General features: G+C 52.5%; 1 protein-coding gene across 3 annotated transcripts in view; it reads left to right on the top strand.

The window, feature by feature from the left end:
• RNF144A (ring finger protein 144A) overlaps positions 1–26658 on the top strand; it is a 127472-nt gene that overhangs the window by 79080 nt on the left and 21734 nt on the right. For 2 of the 3 annotated variants that reach the window (XM_047067521.1, XM_047067520.1), the window contains 4 exons: positions 9263–9430; positions 9525–9585; positions 16802–17009; positions 23192–23339. In XM_047067521.1, coding sequence (XP_046923477.1) covers positions 9263–9430; positions 9525–9585; positions 16802–17009; positions 23192–23339 — 585 coding nt within the window. Of the gene's footprint in view, positions 1–6269; positions 7342–9262; positions 9431–9524; positions 9586–16801; positions 17010–23191; positions 23340–26658 lie in introns of those variants that run through there. The other variant, XM_047067522.1, reaches the window with a different exon arrangement.

The raw sequence follows: 26658 nt of genomic DNA, 5'->3' as shown, positions 1-26658 counted from the left end.
TGGGGTTTCTGTTCGTAGAGAATTGTAGTAAAAACAAGCAACTCTAATTCACATCAAATGCTTAATGTAAGCCAGGGGACTTTGAAAGGGGGAAGATAGCTCTGTCCCCTCAAAGACGGGGTACCTGCAGCTCTCGGAGATGGCGTGACAGCGGAGATTTTTTTTTTCACCACCAGGTATTAAAAATTAAAATGTTGAGAGCAGTTCCGCTCGTTTCTGCAGCGTGAATAGGGGAAGCAGGTGCGTGTTGACCGACCGAGAGTGGGGCAGGTGCCCACGCCCCATTCCTTCTCGGTGTGGGGCCTCACGTCACCCCAACCCACCGCCACGGCCACAGCCAGAGAGTTGTGATGTCCCGGGGGACAGACGTGGGGACGTGGGATAGAGCGAAGAGAGAAAATTGTGCGAGACCAGAGGACGCCCTCTTAATAAATAATCACAGAAGAGTTACACTTAAGTTCTGAGGTACATTGATTTTGAGGAGGAAAGGGTTCATGGGGAAACTGACTCTACAGTCTGGCGTCTCTGCCTTGAAATGCAGGCTCTGTTTCTGACCTCGTAGGCCTCTTTGCCACATCCGTATATGCTGTTCCCCAGGAGTTAATGGTGGAGCCCATCCCGGAGCGAGCCGAGACTCGCGGTCTGTGTAGTCGATGCTCTTCCTACAGCGGCCAAACGATGGCAAACTGTGGCACGCAGAAAAGTTGGCCTGACTGGAAGAAGGTCAAAAGCAATTTCCTGTCCTCCTGTCCCACTACTCTGGACCCCACGCTTTCTGCCTCCTGTGTGGCCATGGCCGGGCGTGGGAGGTGGATAACCCAAGGCTGCCCTCAGAGCGCCCACTTTCCAGGCAGGTAGCACATTGCTCATCTCCCCCCACGTCTACACTGCCGATTTCTGGTCGGGAGCCCCTCCAGGCCCCGCCGGCTATGTCACTGTTATGCTTTAGAAACCGGTGGAAACCCCAGCAAAACCCTCCCCGTCTGGCCCCATCACACCATGACACCCCCACTTTTGCTTGCCTGCCGTGATGGCTCTGTCCACACTCACGTGTCCTTCAATAGCTAGTTCAAGTGACCCCCTCTGTAGTTGAGACTCTTCTTGAGTGGAAATGCCACCGTGCAGTTGGGTCCCTCCCTTTTATCCAGCCTCAAAGCTCCATTCCTGACTCTCTCTGTCCACTTCCTCTATTCCTACACTCAATGGTTCCAAACTGTCGGAAGCTTCCAGCTCCTGTTATTTTTCTGGTTCCTTTCGTCCCACTGTGTTGTCACGATGTCTGCTTACCTATACCCTCCACCAGAGGAGCAGGGATTTGGTTTTGTGTCATTGTCCACATAATGGAGCTCACACAAAATGTTTGTTGCTGGAACGGCAGGCAGCTTGAGTTCTAAAATGGCTCAGGTGTTTCTCTGACTGTTCTCTTCTTCGCTGTCGCAACTACTCTTGCTCGGATCCTGCCTCTCCTTCTCTGAGACGAGTCTGAGAAATGTTAGTGTCTTCAGAGTTAGAGGAAGCTACCTCTGGCTCGCCCCAGGGTAGGAGTGAATCCTGGGAAGTAGTTTTCAAAGGGTCCTGCAGTTCAGGGTCTCTATTCAAACCAGAGTCTACAGGGGAGACTGAAACCATGTGAAGTGGTTGAACCCAGGCCTGCTCTGCCAGTATGGTGTTTGGGGGCCACGAGCCCGGTGGATTATCTCTGTCCCAAGTGCTCTGAGCACCCTGGGCCTCTGAGGGGCACAGACTCCCGGCCTCTTCTCCGTGGGCTGGGGGCTCCGTGGTGTAGAGGGCCTCTTCCTAGTCTGGGGTCTCTAGATGGGAAAAGGCACACTTGCAGGCTGAGGTGCCTTGGGGCCCAGGGCTGAGAATGGGCCAGAGGGCTGGGGCTTCCAGCTGCCAAGGTGACAGGCATGTGGCCACGTAGCTCTGCAAGGCCTTTCCGTGTCAATGTGGCCCACATGCTTCCTGATCTGCATTGCCTCGAGGCGTCACCCAGACCCCTCGGATTCTCTGTCCATGCCGCTCATAGGCATGCCAGCGTGGTTTTTGTTGTAGGGTCCCCCTGAAGCTCTACCTGGCGGATAGAAAAGGATAGGGAATAAGATTTGTTAACTGCTGGTGACTTACCGCATGCACCTGTCATAAAACCCTGTGAAGTGGGCAGAATTCTCCCATCTCACGAGGGGCCACTGCAGCCCAGAAAGGCGAAAAGGCCTGCTTAGACTGGCCGCTTGCACCCAGACGTGATGCTTATCCACCAGCGGCCCCTAGGACGACGCTGACTCCTGGCGCCTGCTTTTCTGGGGAACTTCGCACAGGGCTAGAGGGCCGCTCTGTCCCCGTCTTGTGTAGTTGACTCTCCATCCCCAAGCCCACCTCTGTGTTCGCATCCAGGAGACCCTTCCAGGTGGCAGGTGGGGTCCTGGGCAAGGTACCCGGATGGATCCACCCACCCATCTTCCCGGCCCCTTCTTATCTGAGGTAAAGAACAAACAAACCGTTGGTATCGCCATTTGATGGAATCATCCTCAGTGGTGTGGACAGAGGAGACCGCGTGGCCTGAAGAGGTGGGAGGAGCGGCCTCTCCCTCTACTGGAATGAGCCCTCAGGCATCCCCAGCTCTGAGCAGTTGCACCGCTTGGGTCCTCAGAGTCATATACGTGCACCCCCTTCTCTCACAGGCCTTTACCCCACACACGCGTGATCCCAGAGCCGCACTTAGAAGCATGCGGACTCCCTTTGGCAGACGTCCCCCCGGGGCTCATCTGTTCTTGCACGGTTTTGGCTTCTAGACTTTGCTCGGGGGTGAATCTGAATTTGTTGAGTGGATGGCATGCTGGCCTCTTAGTGTTCCCATCTCTAGTGTCCGTGTTAACCCCATCCCACCAGACACCTCTGACCTGCCTTCTTTGTGAGGAAGGTGAGGTTTGGTCACTCAGTTTTGCTCCTCTGTGGCTTTGGTTTTTCACACTCAGCAGGTAGAAAGCGTCGTCCACACTTGCTGTTTCCCTTGCAGCTTATTTACAGGTGTGCTGGGAGGTGGGTGTGACCTCTAGGGAGGAGGCCGTGCTCCCCGGAGGAGGATGTGCTCCCCGGAGGAGGATGTGCTCCCCGGAGGAGGGTGTGCTCCCCAGAGGAGGGTGTGACCTCGAGGGAGGAGGCTGTGCTCCCTGGAGGAGTGTGTTCTCCCCAGAGGAGGGCGTGACCTCTAGGGAGGAGGCTGTGCTCCCTGGGGAGGAGGGTGTGCTCCCCGGATGAGGGTGTGCTCCCTGGGGAGGAGTGTGTTCTCCCCAGAGGAGGGCGTGACCTCTAGGGAGGAGGCTGTGCTCCCTGGGGAGGACTGTATGCCCCCTCGAGGAGGCTGTGCTCCCTGGGGAGGAGCGTGTCCTCCCTGCAGGAGGGTGGTGCACTCTCTGGGACCTGTCCACTCCCCACTGGCCAGCTTGGCCTCTGCACCAAGGAAGGGAGTGCAGGAGCCCCCGGTCGGTCACTGTGCGGGAGAAAGTCCTCCTTCCCCTGGGGTATCCGTCCTGCGGAGAGCAGCAGTGCCCAGGCTCCTGAATCCCCAGCAAGCCTGCAGGTTGTCAGAGCAGGATGGGGCCCCCTTCAGGCCATCCTAACCATCACCTCCCGGCTTCCCTCAGCCCCGCACCGCACCCCACTCCGGGTCCCGCCTCATTGGAGCCCGCCGGGCACTGGGCACGGCCCGGCTCTTGGAACGTCCTCCGGCGCTCCGTCCACAGGGCTGCCTGTGCCTCGTGCGGGACCCCGGGGGATGCCGCGTTTCGATGGTCAAGTTTTCCAGTCCCTAGTGGCTTCAGGCCGGGCTGTAGGATGTGCCCAGTTCCCGACCCGTGAGCTGTCACCACCACCGCTGCCCAAAGCCGGAGCGCCACGTGGCCCTGATGGGGACCATGGGCCTGAGCCGTTTTACCTGGTCTCCCTGCCCCGCTCAGGTCTCCCCTCCCCCCGCTGAGACTGGGTTCTCGTGATGTAGCCTTTGATGGGGCAAGTCCAGTCCAGCCCCAGGTACTCTGCTTGACACCCCCGGTCATCAAGACAGCCTTCTGGCGTTGTGTGCCTCGTGTGGACCTGACACAGGGACGGACACTTCCTTCTCTGCCGGACTGTGTTGAATGAGCAGCCGCCCCGTCCAGCACGGTCCTCATGCCACCCGCAACTGGCTCGTGTCTCTCTTTGCTTTGATTGTTGTGAAGTGAGGGCCCCCCAAGCTTCCCCCTTGCCCCCACGAAGCTCCAGCGGTCCTTGTCACCAAAGCAGGTGCTCCGTGCCTACTGGCTGAATCGACCTAGACCCCAGACATGTGACAGAGCCGTGCCTGAGGGCCTCCACCTCGGTGCTCTGGAAGGAGAGGGTTCCACGCCAATCTGTCGCTCCGCGTCTTTACCCGGCATCTGTAATCACAGGCCTACGAAGGGCTATAGGACGCCCGTGTCCCTGCGTGGGGGGCCAGCCGTGCGCTGATACCCGAGGGGGCGGTGGCTGCAGGCGGCTGCAGAGCTGAGGCCCAAGGAAGGCGTGTGGTGCCCGCCCGCCCGGTGACCGCAGCCGCCGCAGGTTGGTCTGGTGGCTGGAGCGGGTTTGGCGGCAGGCTTACCCCGGGGGGCTCGGGGAGGTGAAGCTCCTTGCTCACATCTGCCAAGTTGGTAAGCTGGGAGGTGAAGCCAGCTGTGCAGTTCCGGGGTCCTTGCCCTTCAAACAGTGCTCACTGGGGTCCCACCGCCGTTGCGTGGACCTGCCTGCACGTGATGTTCCTAAGTAGTGGATCCCTGAGGAGCATTGGGCTCCTCGGGCCCCTCTGAGCACGGTTTCTGGAGTTTTCTCCTGCTCTCAGGATCTTCCACAGCCGCCAGGCCCTCAAGTGAGAAAACACACAACCTTCAGACTCGCTGTAGCCGAGGCAGGGCCCCGCGTCTCTGTGGCCCGCTTCTGCTCGGCGGGAAATGGATTGCCGTTCCTCTTTGGAACTGGGTTTCAGGCTGTTGGAAGACGAAATGGAAAAGGAAATTCCTGGAACATTCTGTGGCTCTCGACACCTCCCCTCCCTCCTTCTGCCCTTTGTGCAGCAGACACCCCCTTTCCTGGGATGTCCTTGTCCCAAAGGAAATTCCTGGAACATTCCGTGGCTCTCGACACCTCCCCTCCCTCCTCCTGCCCTTTGTGCAGCAGATACCCCCCTTCCTGGGATGTCCTTGTCCCTCTGGCCAGCATGTCACCTCTGGGAGCCTTCCTGACCCCGTCCGGGTGGGGCCCCTGTCCTCCCACTGGGACGTCGGGCACAGTGCACGACCATGACCTGCAGATGAGCCCCTCCCCCCGCAGTGGCTGTCCGGGGCTTGGTGTCTGGGACCGTCCTTGCATCTGAGCGTCATGGGCACGTACAGATACATTCCTGGTTGACTCAGACTTTGCCAGTTTAACCAACTGAGCCACCCAGGCGCCCCTAGACTTTGCCAGTTTAAAGAACATACAATTCTCCGTTCTAACAAAAACACTGATGAGGTCACTGAAGATGCATAATAGATGATTACATTTGAAAGGGTTGTTAATTGAGGAAGAAGGCAGAAATTAAAATCAAGAAACAAAGACTCACCTGTCTGGACGCTGGCACACGTGAGTCCCCGCTCCCTTACTTACAGAGTATGCCTTCGGGGCCATTCTGAGCTTCCCCCAGCCTTTGTTTTCTCATCTGGGAAATGGAAGGCTGTGGGTAGTGGGCTAACAGCTAACGTGAAGACCTTTGATCACTGGGAGCTATAACTAATATGATAGCAGGAAGTCCATTGATATCTGCTTTTGTACTGCGTAGTTTACTGAGCTTCTCTGCCTATTTTTGTGTGTGCCTTTTAAGACATCTTTTAGCTATTAAATTGAAAGCCATGACTTGTGAGTCATGACCCACTGCGTATCTGGAAGAAGACCGGGCTTGTTTTCAGTGGATGGTTGGTCAGACACTTAGATCATCTCTCTTTATGTAGTAAACAAATTGATGCTCCCAGAGCGTACTCGTTATAATCATTTTGCAAACAGCACAGATGCATCTGAGGGGCCGGGGATGTTCGCTCCCAGCCAAACATGACACACTCATCGTTGCTCCATGCAAGTCTGTTGTGGTTTTTTTTAATGTTTTTATTTATTTTTGAGAGAGAGAGAATCAGAGACAGAGCATGCGCGGGGGCGGGGCAGAGAGAGAAGGAGACACAGAATCGGAAGCAGGCTCCAGGCTCCGAGCCATCGGCACAGAGCCCGACGCGGGGCCCGTGAGAGCATGACCTGAGCCGAAGTCGGTCCCTTGGCCGACGGCGCCACCCCGGCGCCCCAAGACAAACTGATTATAAACCGTAAACGAATCCTCTTGTGGCTACGGTTTTGGGTTGTTTTTATGCCCGTGACTGTAGGAAACACGCACAGGTAGACAAAGCGCAGGAAACGGGAGTCGCTGTTTGCTTGGCTCGGGCCGCATACCAGGAATTGTGTCGGGCGCTTTGACGTTCTTTCTTTCAGTCCCCAGAACCCAGCAAGCGGGGCATCCCTATGTTATGGCTGAGGGAGCTGCGGCCCGAACCCGCCAAGGAGCCCGGCCGTGGCCTCTGCCTACAAGGATTCCATGGGTCTGTCTGGCTCCAAAAGCTGCGGTCTTTCTCCCTCCGTGTGCGGCACGAGCCGTAAACAGGACATTTCCACGTTCGTCCTGGCTGTAAACACACCATTGCTGCGAGGGTCGCGGCCACCAAGCCGCGACATTGCCGTTTCCCCGAGCAGCTGCTGCGGCGGGGCCCGGGCCCGCCGGAGGCTCCGTGTGACTGCTCCCTCTTCCTCTGCTGTTCCCCCGCTTGTGACGTTGGTTCCTATGAGTGGACCCCCGGGACCACCCTGTGCCTCGTTGCGGGGCTCATCCACGCCTGGTTCTCCGGGAGCTCTCTTCTCAGCCGTCGTGCCGGTAAACTGTCTGTGGTCTGTGAGTGACAGACGTTCGGAGCGACTGCACTCACTGGGGGCCCGGGCAGGACAGAGGAGGGCAGGCTGAACTCGGGGCCGGGGTCTGGGCACCAGCGTGGCAGGTGACAGGTGAAGCCACGCGTTCTGTTTAGCGCTCTGGAGGGAGGCTCCGGGGAATGGCTCCTTCCGAGGATGACCTTGATTGGTATTTTTAAGAGAAATTGCTACCTGGGGTCTGTCGTGGACGACGTATCCTGATGTGCTACGACGGTGGAAATTACCCGTTTACATCAAATTATTCTTTACATAATCAGGCATACGCTGCTTTCCACACGGTCTTCTGGATTCTCTTGCGTGATGTTCTTACAGCTCCACCAGGAGGTGGGTTAACGCACCCCAAAGTGCAGGTCGGGAAAACGAGGCTGGTAGGAGGAGAGGAAGACTTAGCCCGGGCATAGGGACAGGGACAGTTGAGGCACACCCATTAGCAATGACCACGCATCCTTCTAGGGAAATGCGGAACACGTCTGGGGGGAAGAGGAGGCTTGGGAAACATAGCTTATGGGCTTTTCTCGATGAATCACCATTACTTTTAATAGTGTTATTATAACAGTGGTGTTGGCCTCATGAACCCCAAATATTGAACTGGGCTGTGATCGCAAGTTGATTTGAGGATATGCTGTTGTCATTTTTACACTGGTTTCTCTTCACTTAATGGCCCCAGGTTTAGTACTCTGAGTTCTTCTCTGAGCTCTTCAAAGTCTGTCTCTGTTTACTTTTGGTAGTGAGCTCCCTGGGGAAGGCTATATCTTTTCTTTTCTTTTCTTTCTTTCTTTTTTTCTTTCTTTATTTCTCTCTCTCTCTCTCCCTCTCTCTCTTTCTTTCTTCCTTCCTTCCTTTTTCTTTCTTTCTTCCTTTCTCTTTCTTTCTCTTTCTTTTTCTTTCTTTCTCTCTCTTTCTTTTTCTCTATTTCTTTCTCTTTCTCTCTTCCTTCCTTCCTTCCTTTCTTTTTCTTTCCTTTTTCTTTCTTTCTTTCTCTCTTTCTTTCTTTATCTCTTTCTTTCTTTGTTCTTTCTTTCTTTCTTTCTTTCTCTTAATGTTTATTTATTTACTTTGAGAGAGAGAGAGAGAGAGAAGGAGAGGGAGAGAGGGAATCCCTAGCATGCTCTGAATTGTCAGCACAGAGCCTGACTCAGGGCTCGATCCCACAATCCGGGAGATCATGACCTGAGCTGAAATCAAGAGTCGGATGCTGAACCGACTGAGCCACCCAGGCGCCCCCATGTTTTTTCTTTTAATTGGGCTTTATAATGTGCTTTGCAGGGGAGTGTGGGCTTCCCAGGCTGGTAGACTGAAGCAGGAGTAAATCGGCATGGGATACACCCTCATCATCCTCGCTAGAACCCTGCTGTGCCTCCCGCTTTTTCTGTTTGACTGACCTGAGACTTTGCAACAGTCCACCCCGTAGGGGAGGTTGTAGTAAGTTATCACTGAGTAAGCGGGGTGTCAGTAAGGATCGGCAGAGGGTCCTAAGGGAGAGCGTGGGGGCATTTCCAAGTCGAGATAGGCTGGGCTTGAATCTGGGCTCTGCCCTTGCTATCTGGGTAAGCTGGCAAGTTCCTTTGGTGACTCAGTGTTCACACCTGAAATATGGGACAGTCATGCCTGTCCTGTAAGAGTGTTCTAAGGAGTAGGGGCGGCTGGGTGGCTCAGTCGGGTAAGCGTCCAACTTCAGCTCGGGTCATGATCTCGTGGTCTGTGCATTTGAGCCCCGCATCGGCCTCTGTACTGACAGCTCAGATTCTGACCTGCCTCAGATTCTGTGTCTCCTCCTCTCTCTCTCCCTCCCCTGTGCGCGCGCGCACGCACACACACACACACACACTCTCTCTCTCTCAAAAATAAATAAACATTAAAAAAAAAAGAATGTTCTAAGGAGTACATGAAACAATGGAGTATAACAATTGAGTCCGGTGCCCGATGTCTAATATGTAGTTGAGAAATATTCCTTCCCGACCTTCCTCCTCCTCTTAGACTCACTGGCTTGGTGTTTGCTGAGGTCGTGTGCAGGGGTCCCACCCGCAGCCTCAGTTCTGTGACCAGCATGGCACAGGGGGCGCCCCATCAGTACTCGAGGGAATAAAACCTCTCATTCGGTGGTTGCTTTGGGCGACCCAGGGAAAATACGAAACCGTAAGGGAACAACGTGCTCGATTCATCGCCTCTTCTGCACCTGCTGAGTTTTCTCCCTTAAGGAAGTAAAGATGTTTACAGATACTTCTCTGATTTTTTTTCTTTTCAGTGCCTGAAACAGTATGTCGAGCTCTTGATCAAAGAAGGATTGGAAACTGCGATCAGTTGCCCCGATGCCGCCTGCCCTAAGCAAGGCCACCTGCAGGAGGACGAGGCACGAGCCCCCGAACAAATCCAGTTTTTAATGCGTGCAACTGTGCCCTGCTCGGTTGGCTTTGTGGGTGCCGTGGGTTCGGTTTAGGCTGACCTGGTATCATAGTCTAGCCGTCGGCTTGTTACACTTCTTGTTTGTATTTTTTTTTTCTTTCTAGATCGAGTGCATGGTGGCGGCTGAAATTATGCAAAGATATAAAAAGCTACAATTTGAAAGAGGTAGGTGGCCTAGCATATTAGCCGGTGACGATTCCTATGATAGAAGAAAGGTAACTCAGCGGGGAGAGCGCTTCTGGTGGATAGGATTACGCATCATTTGGCTACCACAGTGAGAGAGTCAATGTAAATTGGATTTCTGAAATTTGTCACTCTCAAAAAAAATTTTTTTAACGTTTATCTTTGACAGAGAGCGTGTGCAAGCTGGGGGAGGGGCAGGGAGACAGGGCGAGAGAGAGTCCCGAGCAGGCTCCTTGCTGACAGCACAGAGCCCGACGTGAGGCTTGATCTCACAAACCGTGAGACCATGACCTGAGCCAAAGTCAAAGTCGGATGGACGCTTGACCGGCTGAACCACTCAGGCACCCTGTGAAATTTGTCACCTTGAATTCTCTGCAGAGCTCACAGTTGGAAGGACTGTCGTTGGGTCATAAGGTCATTTGGTCATAAGAAGGATTCATGAAACATAACTCGTTTACAGGGATTTGGCCTTAGGGGGTGTTCTAAAGAGATTTCACCCTCACAGCATGTTGTTATTCTTCAGCCGGGTTAGGACTAATAGTTTGAGGACCAAATTCTGGGACCTATGCAGAATTTAAAAGATCCGAAGGCACACAAGGAAGTTCTGAGACCAAGCGTAGGTGAGTTATGATGACTGCCATCCAGACAGGAAAGCACCCTGCTCCTCCACATTCACTGTGCACCTGATGCTGAGTCCCTGGTCTCAGTAAGTGTCCGGACAGCCCTGCTGGTTGTCGTCATGTGTGAACAGGACACCCCAGAGACTAACTAGCTCGCCTGATTTCCACCTCTAGTGGGTGGGGCGCAGTGTGGACCAGATCCCCCTCAGGCCCCCAGAGGGCCCTGCACAGCCCTCATGGTGGGAGCCGGACCTGCCGTAGACCTCGGGGTTCTCCAGGAGCACGGTGTGGCATGTGCAGAGCAGCGACGGCGTCATTTTCGAGGTGGCCGTCGCAAAGTGTTCACATGGGTTGGACATCCAGGACTGGTCTTTAGCTTTGCTCTCTGAAGTGTGCCAGGGTCATCAGATGATGTTCTAAAGAGCCCATCAATTCCATTTGCCTTCATTTGCATATATGTCCTGGACCTTGGGCTCCTCTGAAAAGGAGCAGAATAACAGATGTGGGTAGGTGACGCTCCTTATGCAAAACTTCACTGTGTAGATAACGCATCCGAACTCTCACCTCAGCTCAGGTTGGAATGGTCCGAGCATGCCCTCCCCTCTTCCCGGTCTGGTTCCCAGAGCCTGGTCTGCATCGGGTGCTCACGACTGAGACACAACCCTGGGAAACACCATCAAGATGGGACTGGAAGGCAGAATGGACCAGAGCAAAGTGTCAAGAGATTCCCAGCTTAGCTGAATGTGGAAAGTTTTTTCTTTTCTTTTTTTCCCCCATGTTTATTTTTGGGAGAGAGAGAGAGTGCACAAGAGTAAGAGAGCAAGCCTGAGCCAGGCAGGAGCAGAGAGAGAGGGGACAGAAGATCCGAAGCAGGCTCTGGGCTGACAGCAGACAGCCCAATGTGGGGCTCGAACTCGCAAACCATGAGAGCATGACCTGAGCTGAAGTCGGACACTCAACAAACTGAGTCACCCAGGCGCCTCTTCTCTTTCTCCTTCTCCTCCTTCTCCTTCTCCTTCTCCTCTCCTTCTCCTTCTCCTTCTCCTTCTCCTTCTCCTTCTCCTTCCCCTTCCCCTTCCCCTTCCCCTTCCCCTTCCCCTTCCCCTTCCCCTTTCCCTTCCCCTTCCTCTCCTCCTTCTCCTTCTCCTTCTCCTTCTCCTTCTCCTTCTCCTTCTCCTTCTCCTCCTTCTCCTTCTCCTTCTCCTTCTCCTTCTCCTTCTCCTTCTCCCCTTCCCCCCCTCCTCCTTTTTTCGTTAAGAAATGCTAAAGATAGTTGCATTTCTTTTAGAGGCTTACTTCTGGAAAACAAAAAAAGGCAGTGTGTGGCCAACTTAAAAAAAATAAAATCAAACAGGATTTTGATGGCACTGAAATTGTTTTCAAGAGCCTGTTTATTTAAATGCCATATATCATTTAGTTTGGGGTGGTTTACAGCTTAAATGTAATGCCATGTGATACAAGAGTCAGTACGTGGAGCTATAAAATTGATGAATTCGGATTTCTGAGACTTTCAGGCTCTCCTGAAAATATTTTCTGGAGAGAATCCTGACAGAAACTGGCAGTTATTTGGGTTACAAGAAAATTAACTTTCCTGGCCTGGAATTTAATTTAAAAATGCAGCTGGATAAATTTTCCTACCTCATAATTTTGACTTTGTTCTTTCAAATACTTTGTAATTTCCAGTGCTTTGGTTTAGTCAAAGACTTTTTCTTATAAAAACTTTGCATAAAAAGGAAGCCAGCTTGACTTAGGTTAATGGAATCTCTCAAACCCATGACTTTAGAACATTTTGCTAGCATTATGTGAAAAGTCACAAAAACACCAAGTGAACTCAGACTCAGTATGACCAAAGACCCTTCTGAATGAAGCATTAAGATGTCAGAGCTAAAGGAGGGATGGATGCCTGAGGGTTCAGTCAGTTAAGCGTCTGATTTCAACTCAGGTCTTCATCTCACGTTGGTGAGTTTGAGCCCCGTGTCAGGCTCTCTGGTGACATCATGGAGCCTGCTTGGGATTCTCTCTCCCCCTCTCCCCCCTCTCTCTCTCTCTCTTGCTGCCCTTCTCTGCCTGTCTTACTCACACTCTCTCTCTCAAAACAAATAAATAAACTTAAAAAACAAGATGTCAGAGCTAAAAGTAAAGCTGTTACTTCTAGTTAGTGCACTGAACAAGTTTTGAGGTAGGATCATAGAGCAAGTTTCAGCCTGTTCTGTCCTTTTGAAATGCAGCCAGGGAGGATACCCTGGAAGAAAACCCAGTTCCCAGATCTTCTGACAACAGTTAGTTACTGAACAGTTCTGTGGTGGCTTTAAGTTGCAGACATTGTCTCCATTGGGTCTTAGAATGACTCATCTGATATAACAGCCTTGATCGCTCTGCTCTCTCTTGTTTAATTGAAGTGTGGTTGACACAGCATGTTTTATTAATTTCAAGTCTAGCAACCCTGATTTTAATCTGATCTCCCCCACTCCTCCAGTTGGGTTTCTGACAAGCCGGAGGCTGTGGGGCTTGTTTTCCTTCCTTCCTTCCTTCCTTCCTTCCTTCCTTCCTTCCTTCCTTCCTCTTTCTTTCTTTCTTTCTTTCTTTCTTTCTTTCTTTCTTTCTTTCAGTTTATTCATTTATTTTGAGAGAGAGAGCACGAGTGGAGTAGGGGCAGAGAGAGAGAGAGGGAGAGAGGCTCCACACTGTTAGCACAGAGCCCAATGCAGGGCTCGAACTCCCAAACCGTGAGGTCATGACCTGAGCTGAAACCGAGTCAGAAGCTTAACTGACTGAGCCATGCGGGCGCCTCTGTTTTTTTCCCCCGAGTGTTCCCTTGCCCATCTGGAAGCCTCCAGAGGCTGGTGGAGGTAGGCTCTCTGGGAGACTCCCTCACTCGCATGCCCCACGACGCTGTACCTGTGCTCCTGTTTGAGCTCCGCCAGGCCGGGCTGCTGGTGCTCGTTTGCGTGTTCCTCTGTCCCAAAGCCCCTGCCACCCAGAGACAGGGCCTGCAGCCTCCCGGGTTCGTCTGACAGCCGCGTGCAGGTCAGATGCATGCTGGAGGGGCGTCTTGTCCAGCATTGTGTCGGTGCTTTAAACAAGAATAGAGCCCGGAGAGATGAACCGACTTGCTGGGCTCACCCATCGGTCATCAGGCCTGACCAGAACCAGGGATCCCCACAGGATGGAACTCACTGCCTCCGTGTCGTAGCCAGTTGGCCAGCCTGGCCAGCGGTGCCGTGAAAGCCCGTGTTAGTGAGGGACGGGATGCCAGGCACGCCCCCTCTTGTAGTGTGCTTCTCAGAGAAAACCATGTTTAAAAAAGAAAAGCGCCTTTTTAAAAAGCCTTGGGCTTTTTATAGACAGAGCAATTAGGGACCTGCTTCATTAATCTATTTTTTAAAATATTTTTAACGTTTGTTTATTTTTGAGAGACAAGAGTGCGAGCGGGGGAGGGGCAGAGAGAGAGAGAGAGAGAGAGAGAGAGAGAGAGAGACAGAATCCGAAGCAGGCTCCGGGCTCTGAGCTGTCCTCACAGAGCCTGACGCGGGGCTCGAACTCACAAACTGTGAGATCATGACCTGAGCCAAAGTCAGTCACTCAACCGACTGAGCCACCCAAGCGCCCCTAATCTGTTATTCATGTATCTTTGGGAGATGGGAGCTGAGATTGGTTTCTTCTGGTATGCCAAAAAATACGCTGCTTGCCTTGTTTGACAATATATGCTATACATAGAAATGTCTATATAAAATATTGCATGTAACACATACAAGATACAACATGCGTAACGTACTTTATATATACGTGTATGTGATTGACAGGTCTAGATGTGTATACCTACATGCGTCCTGAAAAGAATAGCGCTCTGGTGTTTCCCAGTGGATTTTCTTATTGATCGATTCCTGTCTTCTACACCAGCTGGCAAAATTCAGGAGTGGGGGTGAAGAGAGGAATATTAATAGAAGTCCAAGTCAAAAACCCTGGGGCCATATTCACAGGCTTTGTGGTGCCCTGGCAGCAGGGGAAGGATGTTTGCATTCGGCACATGGGACAGATTATTTGCCCTTTGCTTCTCTGATAGGGAATCTCTCCCCAGGGGACAGGGGAGAGCCTGTCACAGCTCCACGAGGACAGAAGTCTCAAAATTTAAGTCATTGCCATGGAAACCTTAACTGGATCTGCTCACCCTGCACTCCATGACAGAATTGGGCCTTTGAGGACGAGGCTGGCTCGTAGCTCCGTTTGCTGGGCGAGGGGGGATGGGGCACAGCCATAGGTACATGAGGAGGGGTCACCGGCGGCGTGGGGAGCCAGCCCCTCCCTGAAGCCAGAGTAGAGGAAGGGGCAGGAGGGTCCTGGGAACCAGAGGGGTCTGCATAAGGGCAGCGTGTTCACCGAAGCTCTCAGATCAGCACTAACCACGGGGTCCATCTGGAAAGAAAACAGAACAGGCTGAGGATTTCTCTGCGTGTCACGTGGGGGTTGCTGTGCTGGGGGCCCCCATCCTGCATCGCCCTCCCTCAGGGGCTGTGCCCATAGGGGACCCCGGAATCTAGTTGGGGTGGAGCTGGGCTCCCCTAACACACTCACGAGCACCCAAGGCAGAGAGCCGTGTAGAAACATGAGGACATGAATCAGGCCGGGCAGGGGGAGGGCCGAGGGGTCACCTGCCTAGCTTTAGTTCCCCAGGGGGGACCTCCGTGGGGCCTTCGCTCCCTCCTCCTTTCTCCCATCCCATCAGCTTAGGCTGGCTCCGCACACACGTGCCTTGGAGGCACCACCTGGGATCTGACGGCCACAAACTTTCCTAAAAAAGCAAACCCTGAAACTCAACTGATGAGAAGAGCTGATTTTACTCATTCACTCACAATTAGGAACATCATAAAGATTTTTCATTACTCTAACAGAAATCGGTTAAAAAGCAGCACTTTTCCCTGGATTCCAGAGTTCCTTTATATTAATAGGTTCTACTAAACCTTCCCCTAGACCTACCAATGTGATGGTTTCCTGCCCCCCGATTAACTCCTCCTTCAGAAAAACAGGTCAGGGGAGGACTTGCATTTGAGCAGGAGTGGGCCAGCCATGGCCAGCTGGCCAGAGGGGCCGGGCCCATGGCCTGGCGTTATAAATAAAGCTTTATTGGAACCCTCATTTACAGATCAACATGGCTGCTTCTGTGCCCCAGGAGCAGAGCTGAGTGCTTGGAGAGAGACCGCATGACCCTCAAAGACCAAAATACTCACTGTCTACTCCTCTGCAGAAAACGTTTGCCAGTTCCCAGAATAGAAGACAGTCTTCAGGGTTGTACCTGACGCAGCTTATTCCTAGAGGGCTGAATCCGGCTTCCCTGTTTCATTGGGGAACATGGCACCGCCTACATGTGTCCCGGGGCGGCCCGTGTAGGTGAAGTCTGGGCACACGTCCAGCCCACGTCCAGCCCTCCAGGCTGTGGTAGATCCCTAGTGCACACAGATCCCGTTTTCCACGCAGGTGAGCTTCACCCACCCTGGCCGTCGGTGGGTCACACGGCCAGGAAACTTGCAAGTGCCTTTCATTGCCTTCCAAGTTTCCCTGGCAAAATTCGGCGGTCTCGGGTTACTTCCCCAGAGCAACTGCTGGAAAGCTTAGAAACCAGTGGCCTACTTGAGGGCCTTTGAAAATAGTCCGTAATCCTTTGGCCCGCGATAGCTTTCTGGAAGAGACTTCGCATTCTGTGCGGTTTCCTGTCGGGTCCTGACTGCTGCCCGTCACTGAGGATTCAGTGTCACCCCAGACAAGCGCTGAATGAGACGAATGACCAGGCTCACGAGGCAGGGGCAGCTCGGGACTGATGATTCAAAGACTTGCCAGTTCTGCACCGGGACACGGAGGAGTGGGAACGTCAGGGTATCCTGTTTTTCAAAACGCGCTTCCTCCCTAACTTCCCTTAGTGGGGCTTCTTAGCAGTTTGGGCTCCACTTGGATGGGAAACCCGGCCCTTTCACACAGTAGTTAGCCCCCGGTTAGACTGAAATCTGGGAAGGGTGGCAGCCTTGGGCAAACGGGCCGTTTGTGGAGAAGAATTTGGCCACGTTCCTTCCCTCCTCTCTCTCTGTCCCCCTTACTGGGCATCGTCCGAGCGCCTGCTGCGCGCCTCGCCGGAGGCGAGGTGGTGAGGCTGCAAGACTGAAGACACGGGCCTGACTGTAGAGAACTGCGTCCTGGGAGGCAGACGAGGGGGCAGAAGGCCTGCCTGGACCGTGGCCTGTGGGCACTCGGAGAAAATCCTGCCCCGCCGTCGGGCAAGGCTTCCTGGATGTAACGCAGGCAGGGGCATCCCGGGTACCACCCGGGTTCAGACAGCAGCATCTCTAAAGGACTCTGAGTGTGTTTTGTGTGGGGCGGGGGGGTCATAAGCAGGCAGTGTCTGGAGGGGAGGAGAAAGAACCAGACGGGCACCCGATCACGAAGGGCGTAGAATGTCAGACGACGTGGTCCGGACGTTCCCACCCCGTTACAGACCCGCAGCCCTGCGCTGACGAGATCCCTCAGTCCGAACATACCATGAGATCCTCCGTGTGCGGACTCTGACGTGGCTGTTTTTGTCCTTGCGCTAGAGGTGCTGCTGGACCCCTGTCGGACCTGGTGCCCAACTTCCACCTGCCAGGCCGTGTGCCAGCTCCAGGACATGGGGCTGCAGACACCCCAGCTGGTGCGGTGCAAGGCCTGTGACGTGGAATTCTGCTCTGCCTGCAAAGCCAGCTGGCATCCCGGCCAGGGCTGCCCGGAGACCATGCCCATCACTTTCCTTCCCGGAGAGACCAGGTACATCCCTCACGGGCGGCCGTGGAAGGCACGGGCTGGGGCTGGGGGCTGGGGGGAGGGAAGAACACGACTCCCGAAATGTGTTTCCGGAAGATCCGACCGCCATCTGTATCCGTCTCTTCCTCTTCAGCCTCATTTATAATTTTTTAACGTTTATTTATTATTGAGAAAGAGAGACAGAGCGTGGGTAGGGGAGGGGCAGCGAGAGAGGGAGACACAGAATCGGAAGCAGGCTCCAGGCTCCCAGCTGTCAGCACAGAGCCCAACGCGGGGCTCGAGCCCACAAACCGCGAGATCACGACCTGAACTGAAGGCAGATGCCCAACCGACTGAGCCACCCAGGCGCCCCGTTCTTCAGCCTCACTTAAACCCAGGATGGTTGGTTGGTTGATTTTTGTTGTTGTTGTTGTTTATTTATTTTGAGAGAGAGAGAGAGAGAGAGAGAGAGAGAGAGAGAGCAAGTGGGGGAGGGGTAAAGAGACAAGGAGAGGGAGAGAGAATCCCAAGCAGGTTCCATGCTGTCAGCCCAGAGCCGGATGTGGGCTGGAACTCACCGACCATGAGATCATGACCCGAGCTGAAATCAAGAGTTAGATGCTTAACTGACTGAGCCACCCAGGCGCCCCGGCTGACTATTTTTGAGAACCGATTACATGTCGGGTAGCGAGCAAAGCAGTGGCTCTGTAAAGTTTGTAGGAGACAAACCGCACTCTGCCTCTCCAGAAAGACAGACGCGTGACAAATGCCTGTCACTGCGGGCTTTATGACCCGTGATACCTGAAGTTTTTCCGACACTCCGTTGTCAGGAACGGGATCAGGAACGGGGGCAGGAACGGGAACTGGAGTGGGTGGGCCGTGGTTATAAGTACCAGACGCATCCCCAAAAAGAGGTTCCCAGGTGCCCGAGACCAAGAGGTTACGTCTGCCTGGCAGAGGGGGCGGTCGGAAAGACGTGGGGCGGCAGGACTGCGTCTAGGCCCTTCCGCCCGCTGGCCGGACCCTCCGCCGGACCACCAGGTGGGCCCTGTGGCATCAGTGTGTGTGCCTTGAAGTTAAGGAGGCTGAATCACAAGACATTGGTAATATTCAGCTATTTTGGGCCTGCAAGGTCTGTGGCACAGATGGCTTACCGAGACAACGTGGGCCCTGTGCCTGCTGAGGCTGCGTTCTTGACGGAGGGACTCCCACCATCCACCCGAACGTGTGGTCACCAGCTGCTCCCCGTTTTCTTCTCCCTGTCCTGCTGCCCCGCCCCCGCTCCTCGAAGCTCCACCTGCACAAAGAACCTACTGTTTCTTGTCCCTCGGGCACAGCCCTCCTCTCCCGAGTCTGCACGTTTGCGCCTGTGTCTGGGTGCCCCTTCGCCACCCTCCTCCTTTACCTGGAGTCGACTCGCCACCCTGGAAGGCACGGCTCAGGTCCGTCCTTTGTCAGGCTGCCCAGCTCCCAGGGCGGGGCTGGTGACCCCACCCTCTGTGCCCCCACTGGAGATTGGCCTGCCTGGATTACGAGGCCAGCCAGACTGTGCCCTGGGGCATCCGTTTACGTGGCCGATTCCTCCACGAGGCTGAGCTCCTGACATCACAGCCTGTGTTGGTTTGAACTCTTGTCGCCGCAGATCTTGGCATATACAGCAGGCACTCAAATGCTCGAATGAGTCACTTACCTCGTATTTTAGGTTCTTAATGTTTCGTAACTTTGCAAGAAGAAACACACTTCTCTGTGTGGTCAGAGGGCACATTGCTGGGAGAGCTGGGTGTCCAGGGTGGGGACCAGGTAAGGAGGAGGCGGGTGGGCAACCCGGTTACCTGTTTAAAAGAAAACACCCAGGGCACCTGGGTAGATCGGTTAAGCATCCAATTCTTGACTTCAGCTCAGGTCATGATCTCAAGGTTTCTGGGATGGAGCCCGCGTCAGGCTTGGGATTCTGTCTCTCTGTTTCTCTCTCTCAAAATAAATAAATAATTTTTTTAAAAAATTAGAGAGAGAGAGAGAGAGAGAGAGAGAAACTCAGTAAGTGAGTGGGTTTCTACATTCTGTTAAGAAGGAAAATCGGGAGTGAGAAAGAGTTGATGCCCCATCCTGGGTGGGGTGGAGGAGGGACCCAGCCGTGATGTTTCTTAAGCATAGAACCTTCAGATTGAAGCTAGTGAGTGTTGGGAGCCTGATGACTTAGTATTTCTTCACCTGTGATGTTCTGGTCTCTTCAGGTCATTGGAGAGGGCGACAGCCATTGCACCCTGTACACGTGTATTAAATCATCACATCGTACACCTCGCAAAGAACAAAAACAAACAAAAGTGAAAAATATCACATTTTGCATGGTAAAAAAAAAAAAATGGCACAGGGAAATTTAGATCCAAATTCACCAGTCTCATTTTGCGGAAACGTAAACATCAAAAGATGTCACGTAAAAAATCTGAATTTCTGGCTCGCGGAGCCACACTGAGCCATCCTGCGTCCCCAATTCCTGGCAGTCGCTGGAGCCCAGAAGCAGCTGGCTCTTTAGAAGGGGGTTTGTGCTGTCTTTAGCCTGCGAAGTCCTGACCACACCCTCTTGCTCGCTGGTCCTGGGGCTGATGGCAGGTGGCGTTTGTAACTGAGGTACACTCAGCTGTTTTCATTGCGGTAGGGTTGTTTCCCCCATTCCCTTCACCGCTTGACCGGTGTCAGCGGCTGTGTTGGCCCGTCTACCCCTTAAAGACATCAGAACATGCGTGGGCGCCTGGATGGCTTAGTCGGGTAAGCGTCCGACTCTAGACTCTAGACTTCAGCTCAGGTCGTGATCTTGATGGGGTTCTTGAGTGAACGGCTAAGAAAGAATTCTTGAGATGTCTTTGGTGCAAAAAGGTGAGGGGACAGGACCGTGGACAGACAGAGCTGCACCGGGGTTGTGAGGAGTGACTGATTATATACTTTGAGGTTGGGGTGAGGGATGGCGTAAGTCTCTAAGGAATTTGAAAGCAAGGCTTTCAGGACCTTGGAGTAGCTGCTGTTAAGATAAGGTTACTTTTAGTCTTTAGTAAAACAAAAACATTAAGGAAGTGAGGCAGCCATGAGTTCCTTGACCTGATTCAAGGAACCTGCATGTTTCAGCTCTATCTGTGGGCTGTGAGTTGTAAGGAGATTTAATCTAAGCTACATTTCTCTTGCCTTTGTTTTTCTCCTCAATCTCAAGGTTCGAGGGCTCGAGCCCCTCATCGGGCTCTATGCTGGGGGCATGGAGCCTGCTTGGGATTCTCTCTCCCTCTCTCTGCCCCTCCCCAGCTTTATCTGTCTCTCTCTCAAATAAATAAACTTAAAAAAAATAAATGCATAAAGACATCAGAACGTGCAGATCATGAGGAAGCTGTCGAGGGCTCCTATCTGCCTTCATAACTTTGAATTTCTAGTGAGAGTTGTCATTAGTAGTAATTTGAAATATAATTCAAATGCCAAAATATGTTTGAAAACCATTGTCCGTACCGTGTAAATTTCTATACATGCCACAACACACCAGAGCTTACCTATTTTAACTGTTTCCATTTTTTTTTTTAGTTTATTTTTATTTATTTTGAGAGACAGAGAGAGAGACTGAGCTTGAGCAGGGGAGGGGCAGAGAGAGAGAATCCCAAGCAGGCTCCATACTGTCAGCACAGAGACCAACTTGGGGCTCGATCCCCAGACCTGTGAGATCATGACTTGAGCCGAAACCAAGAGTCAGTGGCTCAACTGACCGAGCCACCCAGGCGCCTCTATCTTTTTTTTTTTTAATGTTTATTTATTTGGAGAGAGAGCGAGCGGGAGAGGGGAAGGGCAGAGAGGGAGAGAGAGAATCCCAAGCAGTTTCTGTGTTGTCAGCACAGAGCCCAGTGCAGTGCGGGCTCGATCTCATGAACTGTGAGATCATGACCTGAGCCGAAATCAAGAGCTGGACGCACAACTGACCGAGCCCCCCCACCCCCCAGCACCCCTAACTGTTTCCGTTTTAAAAAGTCTCCCTGAGAGAGGGTCTTCACTCTCCACTGATGTTACGCCCCCTCCCCGTTCATGAATCACGTGAGAAGATTGGTTTTCATGACGTGAAGGTCACTGCCGGCTTTCAAACTGAAACAGTGTTATCTAAGCGGATAGCCGGCCTCAGTCACGGATCTGGTGACTTTTTGGCTCTCTGCAGAAACCAGATTCACGTTCAGGAGCGGCCGGCTCGCGTTGTGTCTGGTCCTGCCGGAGGCTCCCGCAGGGTTACCTGCCCGCGCCTGTGACCGTGACCGCCCTGGTTCATTCTAAGTCACGTGTGCAACCAGCCTGCGGGGCGTTTTGCCTTCCCTTTAGAGAAGAGGTTGAGCCACAGACAGTGTCATCTTTCGGTGACAGCATGACAAGCACTGCCACCTACTGCGGGCCTTGCTACCCCTGTGCCGGGTTCCGTGTGAATGTACTACACGCACGGAGACCCTTTCGAGCTTCACAACAGCCTCCAATGGGGAGGCACCAGCCTCGTTTCTAGTGGCGGAAGGGGGACACTAACACTGGTGATACCCGAGTGGCAGGGCCGGGACTCACGCGTCTCTAGACCCGGGGCTCCTCACCGACAGCCTGCCTCCTCCCAGCATGTCCTCCCTGGTCACCTGCTAGTGAACAGAACAGAACCGCGTTCAGCTGGAGCCCAGGCCTCACGGACGAGGAGCCTCCACTGGTCATCAGATTAGCTCTACTGAAGTCAAACCGTTTTTGATCGTTGCATTTCCTGTGATGCCTGTGGAAAATCCGCCAGCCAGAACGCACCCAAAATGCCAGAATTTGCCCACTCTCAGTGAACGTATGCTCATGAACGCATGGGGTTCTGGAAGGGTTGCTCGGTCCCAGGGGCAGATCATTTTTCCCCTGGCGGTGTTGGTCTGATGTAGCGGGTTCAGCTAATACGGCAAACGTGTTGCCATGACCCGTGATAACTTCTTGTAGCAGTTAACCATTTATCCTTCCAGATGTTTCCATGCATATTTCTTTAGCCTTCCCTTTCAGTTTAATAGCGTGGGATGGACCGTCACACTGACGCATCTCTGTCATGTCTTTATTAGCATAGAATGGTTGCTGTCATGTATCGGTCACTTCACCCATGCTCGGTGCTACGCTGGGCTCCTGCCACGCGTCACTGTCCAGCATGCGCACGCTGGGAGGGCTGAGGCCTGGAGCGGCTCTTACACAGCTTGTGACCCCAGAGAGCTTGTCTGCAGAGAGCCAGCACGTGACCCCAGGCCTGCAGCCCCTCAGGCTAACCACCTGACTCCCCAGCCCCTCAGGACGACCAGACTTGCCAGGAAAGCGATTCTGTCAAGACAGGCCCAGTAGATCTAATTAAACGATGAGCATGTATCTGTAACCGTTTTTTCTGATAATAGCAAAGTGTATAAAAATTGTCATCGATCCTTTGGAAATTATACAGATACATGAATAAGGAACATACAATTTGACCATAATCCCATTACACAGACACCGTCATTATAGGCCTTTGCCATAGTTTCTCTCTCTCTTTTTTTTTTATAATTTTATGTATTTATTTTTAATATTTTATTTGAGAGAGAGCGAGTGGGGGAGAGAAAGTTTTTTTTTTAAGTTTTAATGTTTATTTATTTTTGAGAGCAAGAGAGAGCAAGCGGGGGAGGGACAGAGAGAGAGGGAGACACAGAATCCAAGGCAGGTTCCAGGCTCCGAGCTGTCAGCACAGAGCCCGACGCGGGGCTCAAACCCACGAACCGTGAGATCAGGACCTAAGCCGAAGTCGGGTGCTTAAGGACTGATCCACCCAGGCGCCCTGCCATAATTTCTTTTGTTTGTCTACACATATCTAAACGTGAATGCCTCCTGACACTGCTTTTTCCTCCCCCCTGAACCCAACTGGCTGACCCACAGTTTCTTTGGTGATTGTTTTCTGGAGGGTTAGCTTCATCGGTTTCACTCTGTAACATCTGATAAGAAGGGGGGGGATGGGCATCGCGGGGAGCACCTGTTGGGATGAGCACTGGATGTTGTATGGGAACCAATTTGACAATAAATTTCATATTAAAACAAAATAAAAAGAGAAGGGGCCTCGTCCCCTCTGGCTGAACTAGAGCTTGCAGCCTGGCCCTGCCCACCCCTCTCCCCTCCCCTCCCCTTCCCGGGCCCCGCTGAGCGGATCACTGACAGACTCTCTCCCGCAGCTCTGCTTTCAAACTGGAGGAGGACGACGCGCCCATCAAGCGGTGCCCCAAGTGCAAGGTGTACATCGAGCGGGACGAAGGGTGTGCGCAGATGATGTGTAAGAACTGCAAGCACGCCTTCTGCTGGTACTGCCTCGAGTCTCTGGACGTGAGTAGAACCTCAGGGTGCGAAACCCACCTGCTGCCCTGAGGAGCTTAGAGAGTGTGCCCGGGGGAAGCTGAAAGAACATTATCAGATGTTTTTCTGTGCTTCTGAAAATATTAATTCCCCCAGTGCAGTGGTGCCAGAAGATGGCAATTCGTGCAGGGGTTCTAGAAGCAAAAGGGCGGCTCAGCCTTGGATTGAGCCTGGGCAGGTGGGGGGCGGGGTCTCAAGGTCTTTGGTTTTGTCTGCGGGGACCATCTGGGCTCAGTCTGCTGTAACTGAACACCAGAGAGTGGGCGCTGGAACAACAGGCATTGATTCTGGAGTCCGGTAGCCCAAGGTTAGGGTGCCAACAGATGCGGTTCCTGGCTCTTGACCTCCCTCGGTGCCCAGAGAGGCAAGAGAGCCCTCCTCCTGGTTTATGGACGGCCGCCTTCTCACTGTGTCCTCACGTAGCAGAGAGACAGATTGGTGTCTCCTCGTTGAATAAGGGCACTGACCCCATCCTGGGGCACCCACCCGTCTCGTGACCTCATCTGAACCTGATCACCTCCCAAAGATGCCACCTTCGGACACCATCATGTGGGGGATTCAGGCTTCAATGTATGAATTTGAGGGGGAGGGGAGGATGCAAACACGCAGGCCAAAGCGGGAGTGTTAGTGGAATAGGAAGGGTAAACAGAGGCAGGGCACTGGGGAACGTGTTGGCAGTGGCACAGTTCAGTGACCTTCTGTCACCCACAGGGCAGAAAAACATACACTCTGTGCCATCTGGCAGAATGGAAGTTTCTAGCCTCATATGGCCACCTTCTCCCAAGTGTGTCCTGTGCTGAATGTGTCCCAAGCACTCTGTACCCCAGTAGCTCTGCATGTGCTAAGTCCCCACCGAGAGCACACAACCCTCCCCTCTCGAAGCACCTGGTTTTCTCTGGAGCTTCAAGGCCAGATGCAAAGGATACTGATTTCAGTTCGATGTTCTTCTTCAACCATATGAGGAGACTGGGCATCTTGCCAAAGTGATAACATTCTGACTTTAGTTTTACAAGAGTTTATTTGTACATAGGTTTTTATTTATTTTTTTAAAAATTTTATTTATTTTGAGAGAGAGGGCATGTGCAGAGGGGCAGAGATAGGGAGACCGAAAGAGAGAGAATCCTAAGCAGGCTCTACACTGTCAGCTCAGAGCCCGACTCAGGGTGCGAAATCACGAACCACAAGATCAGGACCTGAGCCGAAACCAAGAGTTGGCCACTCAACCCACTGAGCCACCCAGGTGCCCCTGTACATAGGTTTTTAAAACTATAATTAAGGGGCGCCTGGGTGGCTCAGTCGGTTGAGCGTCTGCCTTCAGCTCAGGTCATGGTCTCACACTCCATGAGTTCAAGCCCCGCGTCGGGCTCTGTGCTGACAGCTCGGAGCCTGGAGCCTGCTTCGGATTCTGTGTCTCCCTCTCTCTCTGCCCCTCCCCTGCTCATGCTCTGTCTCTCTCTGTCTCAAAAATAAATAAAACATTAAAAAAATTAAAAAAAAAACTATCATTAAGTACCAGAAATGATCATCTGTTAAAATCATTACGATCAGTGACAGTCCAAGCAAATCAAGTCCCGTGTCCTGTGTGTTTGTGTATGTATGTCCTGGACAGCAAGGATGACTGTGTGCAACTCTTCTAAAACTAGTGAAAGAGAGGAGGGGTTGTCACACACCCCTGCTTTCCATCGCTAGGAGTTCATTTGCCCACAGCCTGCCCCTGCTACCCTCACTCTGATATCACTCTGCTGGTCTGGGTGCGTGTCCCTCTCAGGGGCTACGTCAGAGTGGTCAGTGACCTTGAAAGTTTGCCTGTCGTCCTCAGGACGGGCCTACAGATTGTCAGGAATATACGTGCATATTTGAGATGGAATCTTAAAGAAGGTAACAGATCTGGAACCTAAGGGCCATCTTTAAAAATATTAGATTGCTTCTTTTGTGTTGTTTTTTGGAAAAGGCTTCTGTTCCTTTATTAACTTTCAGTTATGAAATGTACAGCAGAACCGTGTGTAGCTGAACAAATCTCAGTGAGTCATCACCTGTTTTCTATCCTGGAGGCTTCCTTTTCTCATCCTAGGCAAGTTTCATAAATCGGTTTGGCAAGGTTAATCTTCTTTAGCGTAGATCCAAACAAGTTGTTCTATGACCTTGCGTGGTGGGGAGAGATGTTAGAAGGATGTCTCAAGCGCTGCAAAGTCCTTGGGGCCTTACAGTTCTTACAAATGTATGTATATAAAATTATATGTGGCCTTTCTCTACGTTATGTCTATAATTTTGCATTTTTACCATAATCCAATTTGGGGGGAAATCTGATTTTTAAATTCTGATGTTATCATCTAGTATCTGGTCTGCAATTTGCGACTCCTTACAACTTTCCCTAGAGGGGAAAGGAAGGGAAATGCCAGTTGTGTTACATGTTAGCAAATCTCCTGGGAGACTTTTCTGGGGACGGATTGAAAAGGAGCTGACAACAGGTTTAGTTTCGGTTGGGGGTGGGGAGGGGAGATCACTGTGCTGCCTTGATGAAGTTACAAGAAAGGGAATGGTCTCCGTTGAACACAAAGCTGTTGGCTCTGCTCTGGTCCCTGGAGAAACACCCCGTCTGTCTGTCTTTCTGTCTGTCTGACTCCGTTCTGAGGCCCGGGTTCCCCCACCCTGTGCAGAAGGCCTGGACCCTCCTGGCTCTGCCTGAACTGATGACAGAGGAACGTCTCTGCCCTTTTCCACCTTGAAAGTCATCATCCTCCTGGCCAAGTGCTTCCTGTTAGTCTCTGTAAAGGAAGAGCTGCTGAAAAATGACCCTGTGGCTTAGAAAGCAGATTCTCAAGGAAAGCGAGTCTGCCCTGGGGCCATTTATCAGGGACAATAACCATGATTTAAGACGGGTGCATGAGCACATGGCTGGAAGCCAGGAGTGCTTCTAAGACAGGAGTGCACTTTACTGGTCTTTCTCATCTCGGGAACTTCTCCACCCGAGACAGCCTCTTGCACATGTACACGTCGAGGAGTTATAAATCACATCAGGCTGCTTCCTTCCATTGTGGGCCTTATTCTCCTCTCTGCACCTGGCCCGGACCCTCACTGGTGTGCATGTCATGCTCCCCCTGCTCCCCGCCATCGCCACACAGTTGAAAGGGACACATGTACTCTCTTCCTTTTATTTTTTGGGAGGATAGTTTTTAATGAAGTAATTGTTACATGGCCCACCCTGTGCAATTTGTTCTACAAACCCATTTTATTTAAAAATTTTTTTTTTAACATTCATTCATTTTTGAAAGACAGAGACAGAGCACAA

Source organism: Lynx rufus, unplaced genomic scaffold (genome assembly GCF_022079265.1).
Source record: "Lynx rufus isolate CCGP_SWC_20201006 ecotype Redwood Valley unplaced genomic scaffold, mLynRuf1.p SCAF_8, whole genome shotgun sequence".
NCBI lineage: Eukaryota > Metazoa > Chordata > Mammalia > Carnivora > Felidae > Lynx > Lynx rufus.
This window is presented reverse-complemented; position numbering and strand designations above follow the sequence as displayed.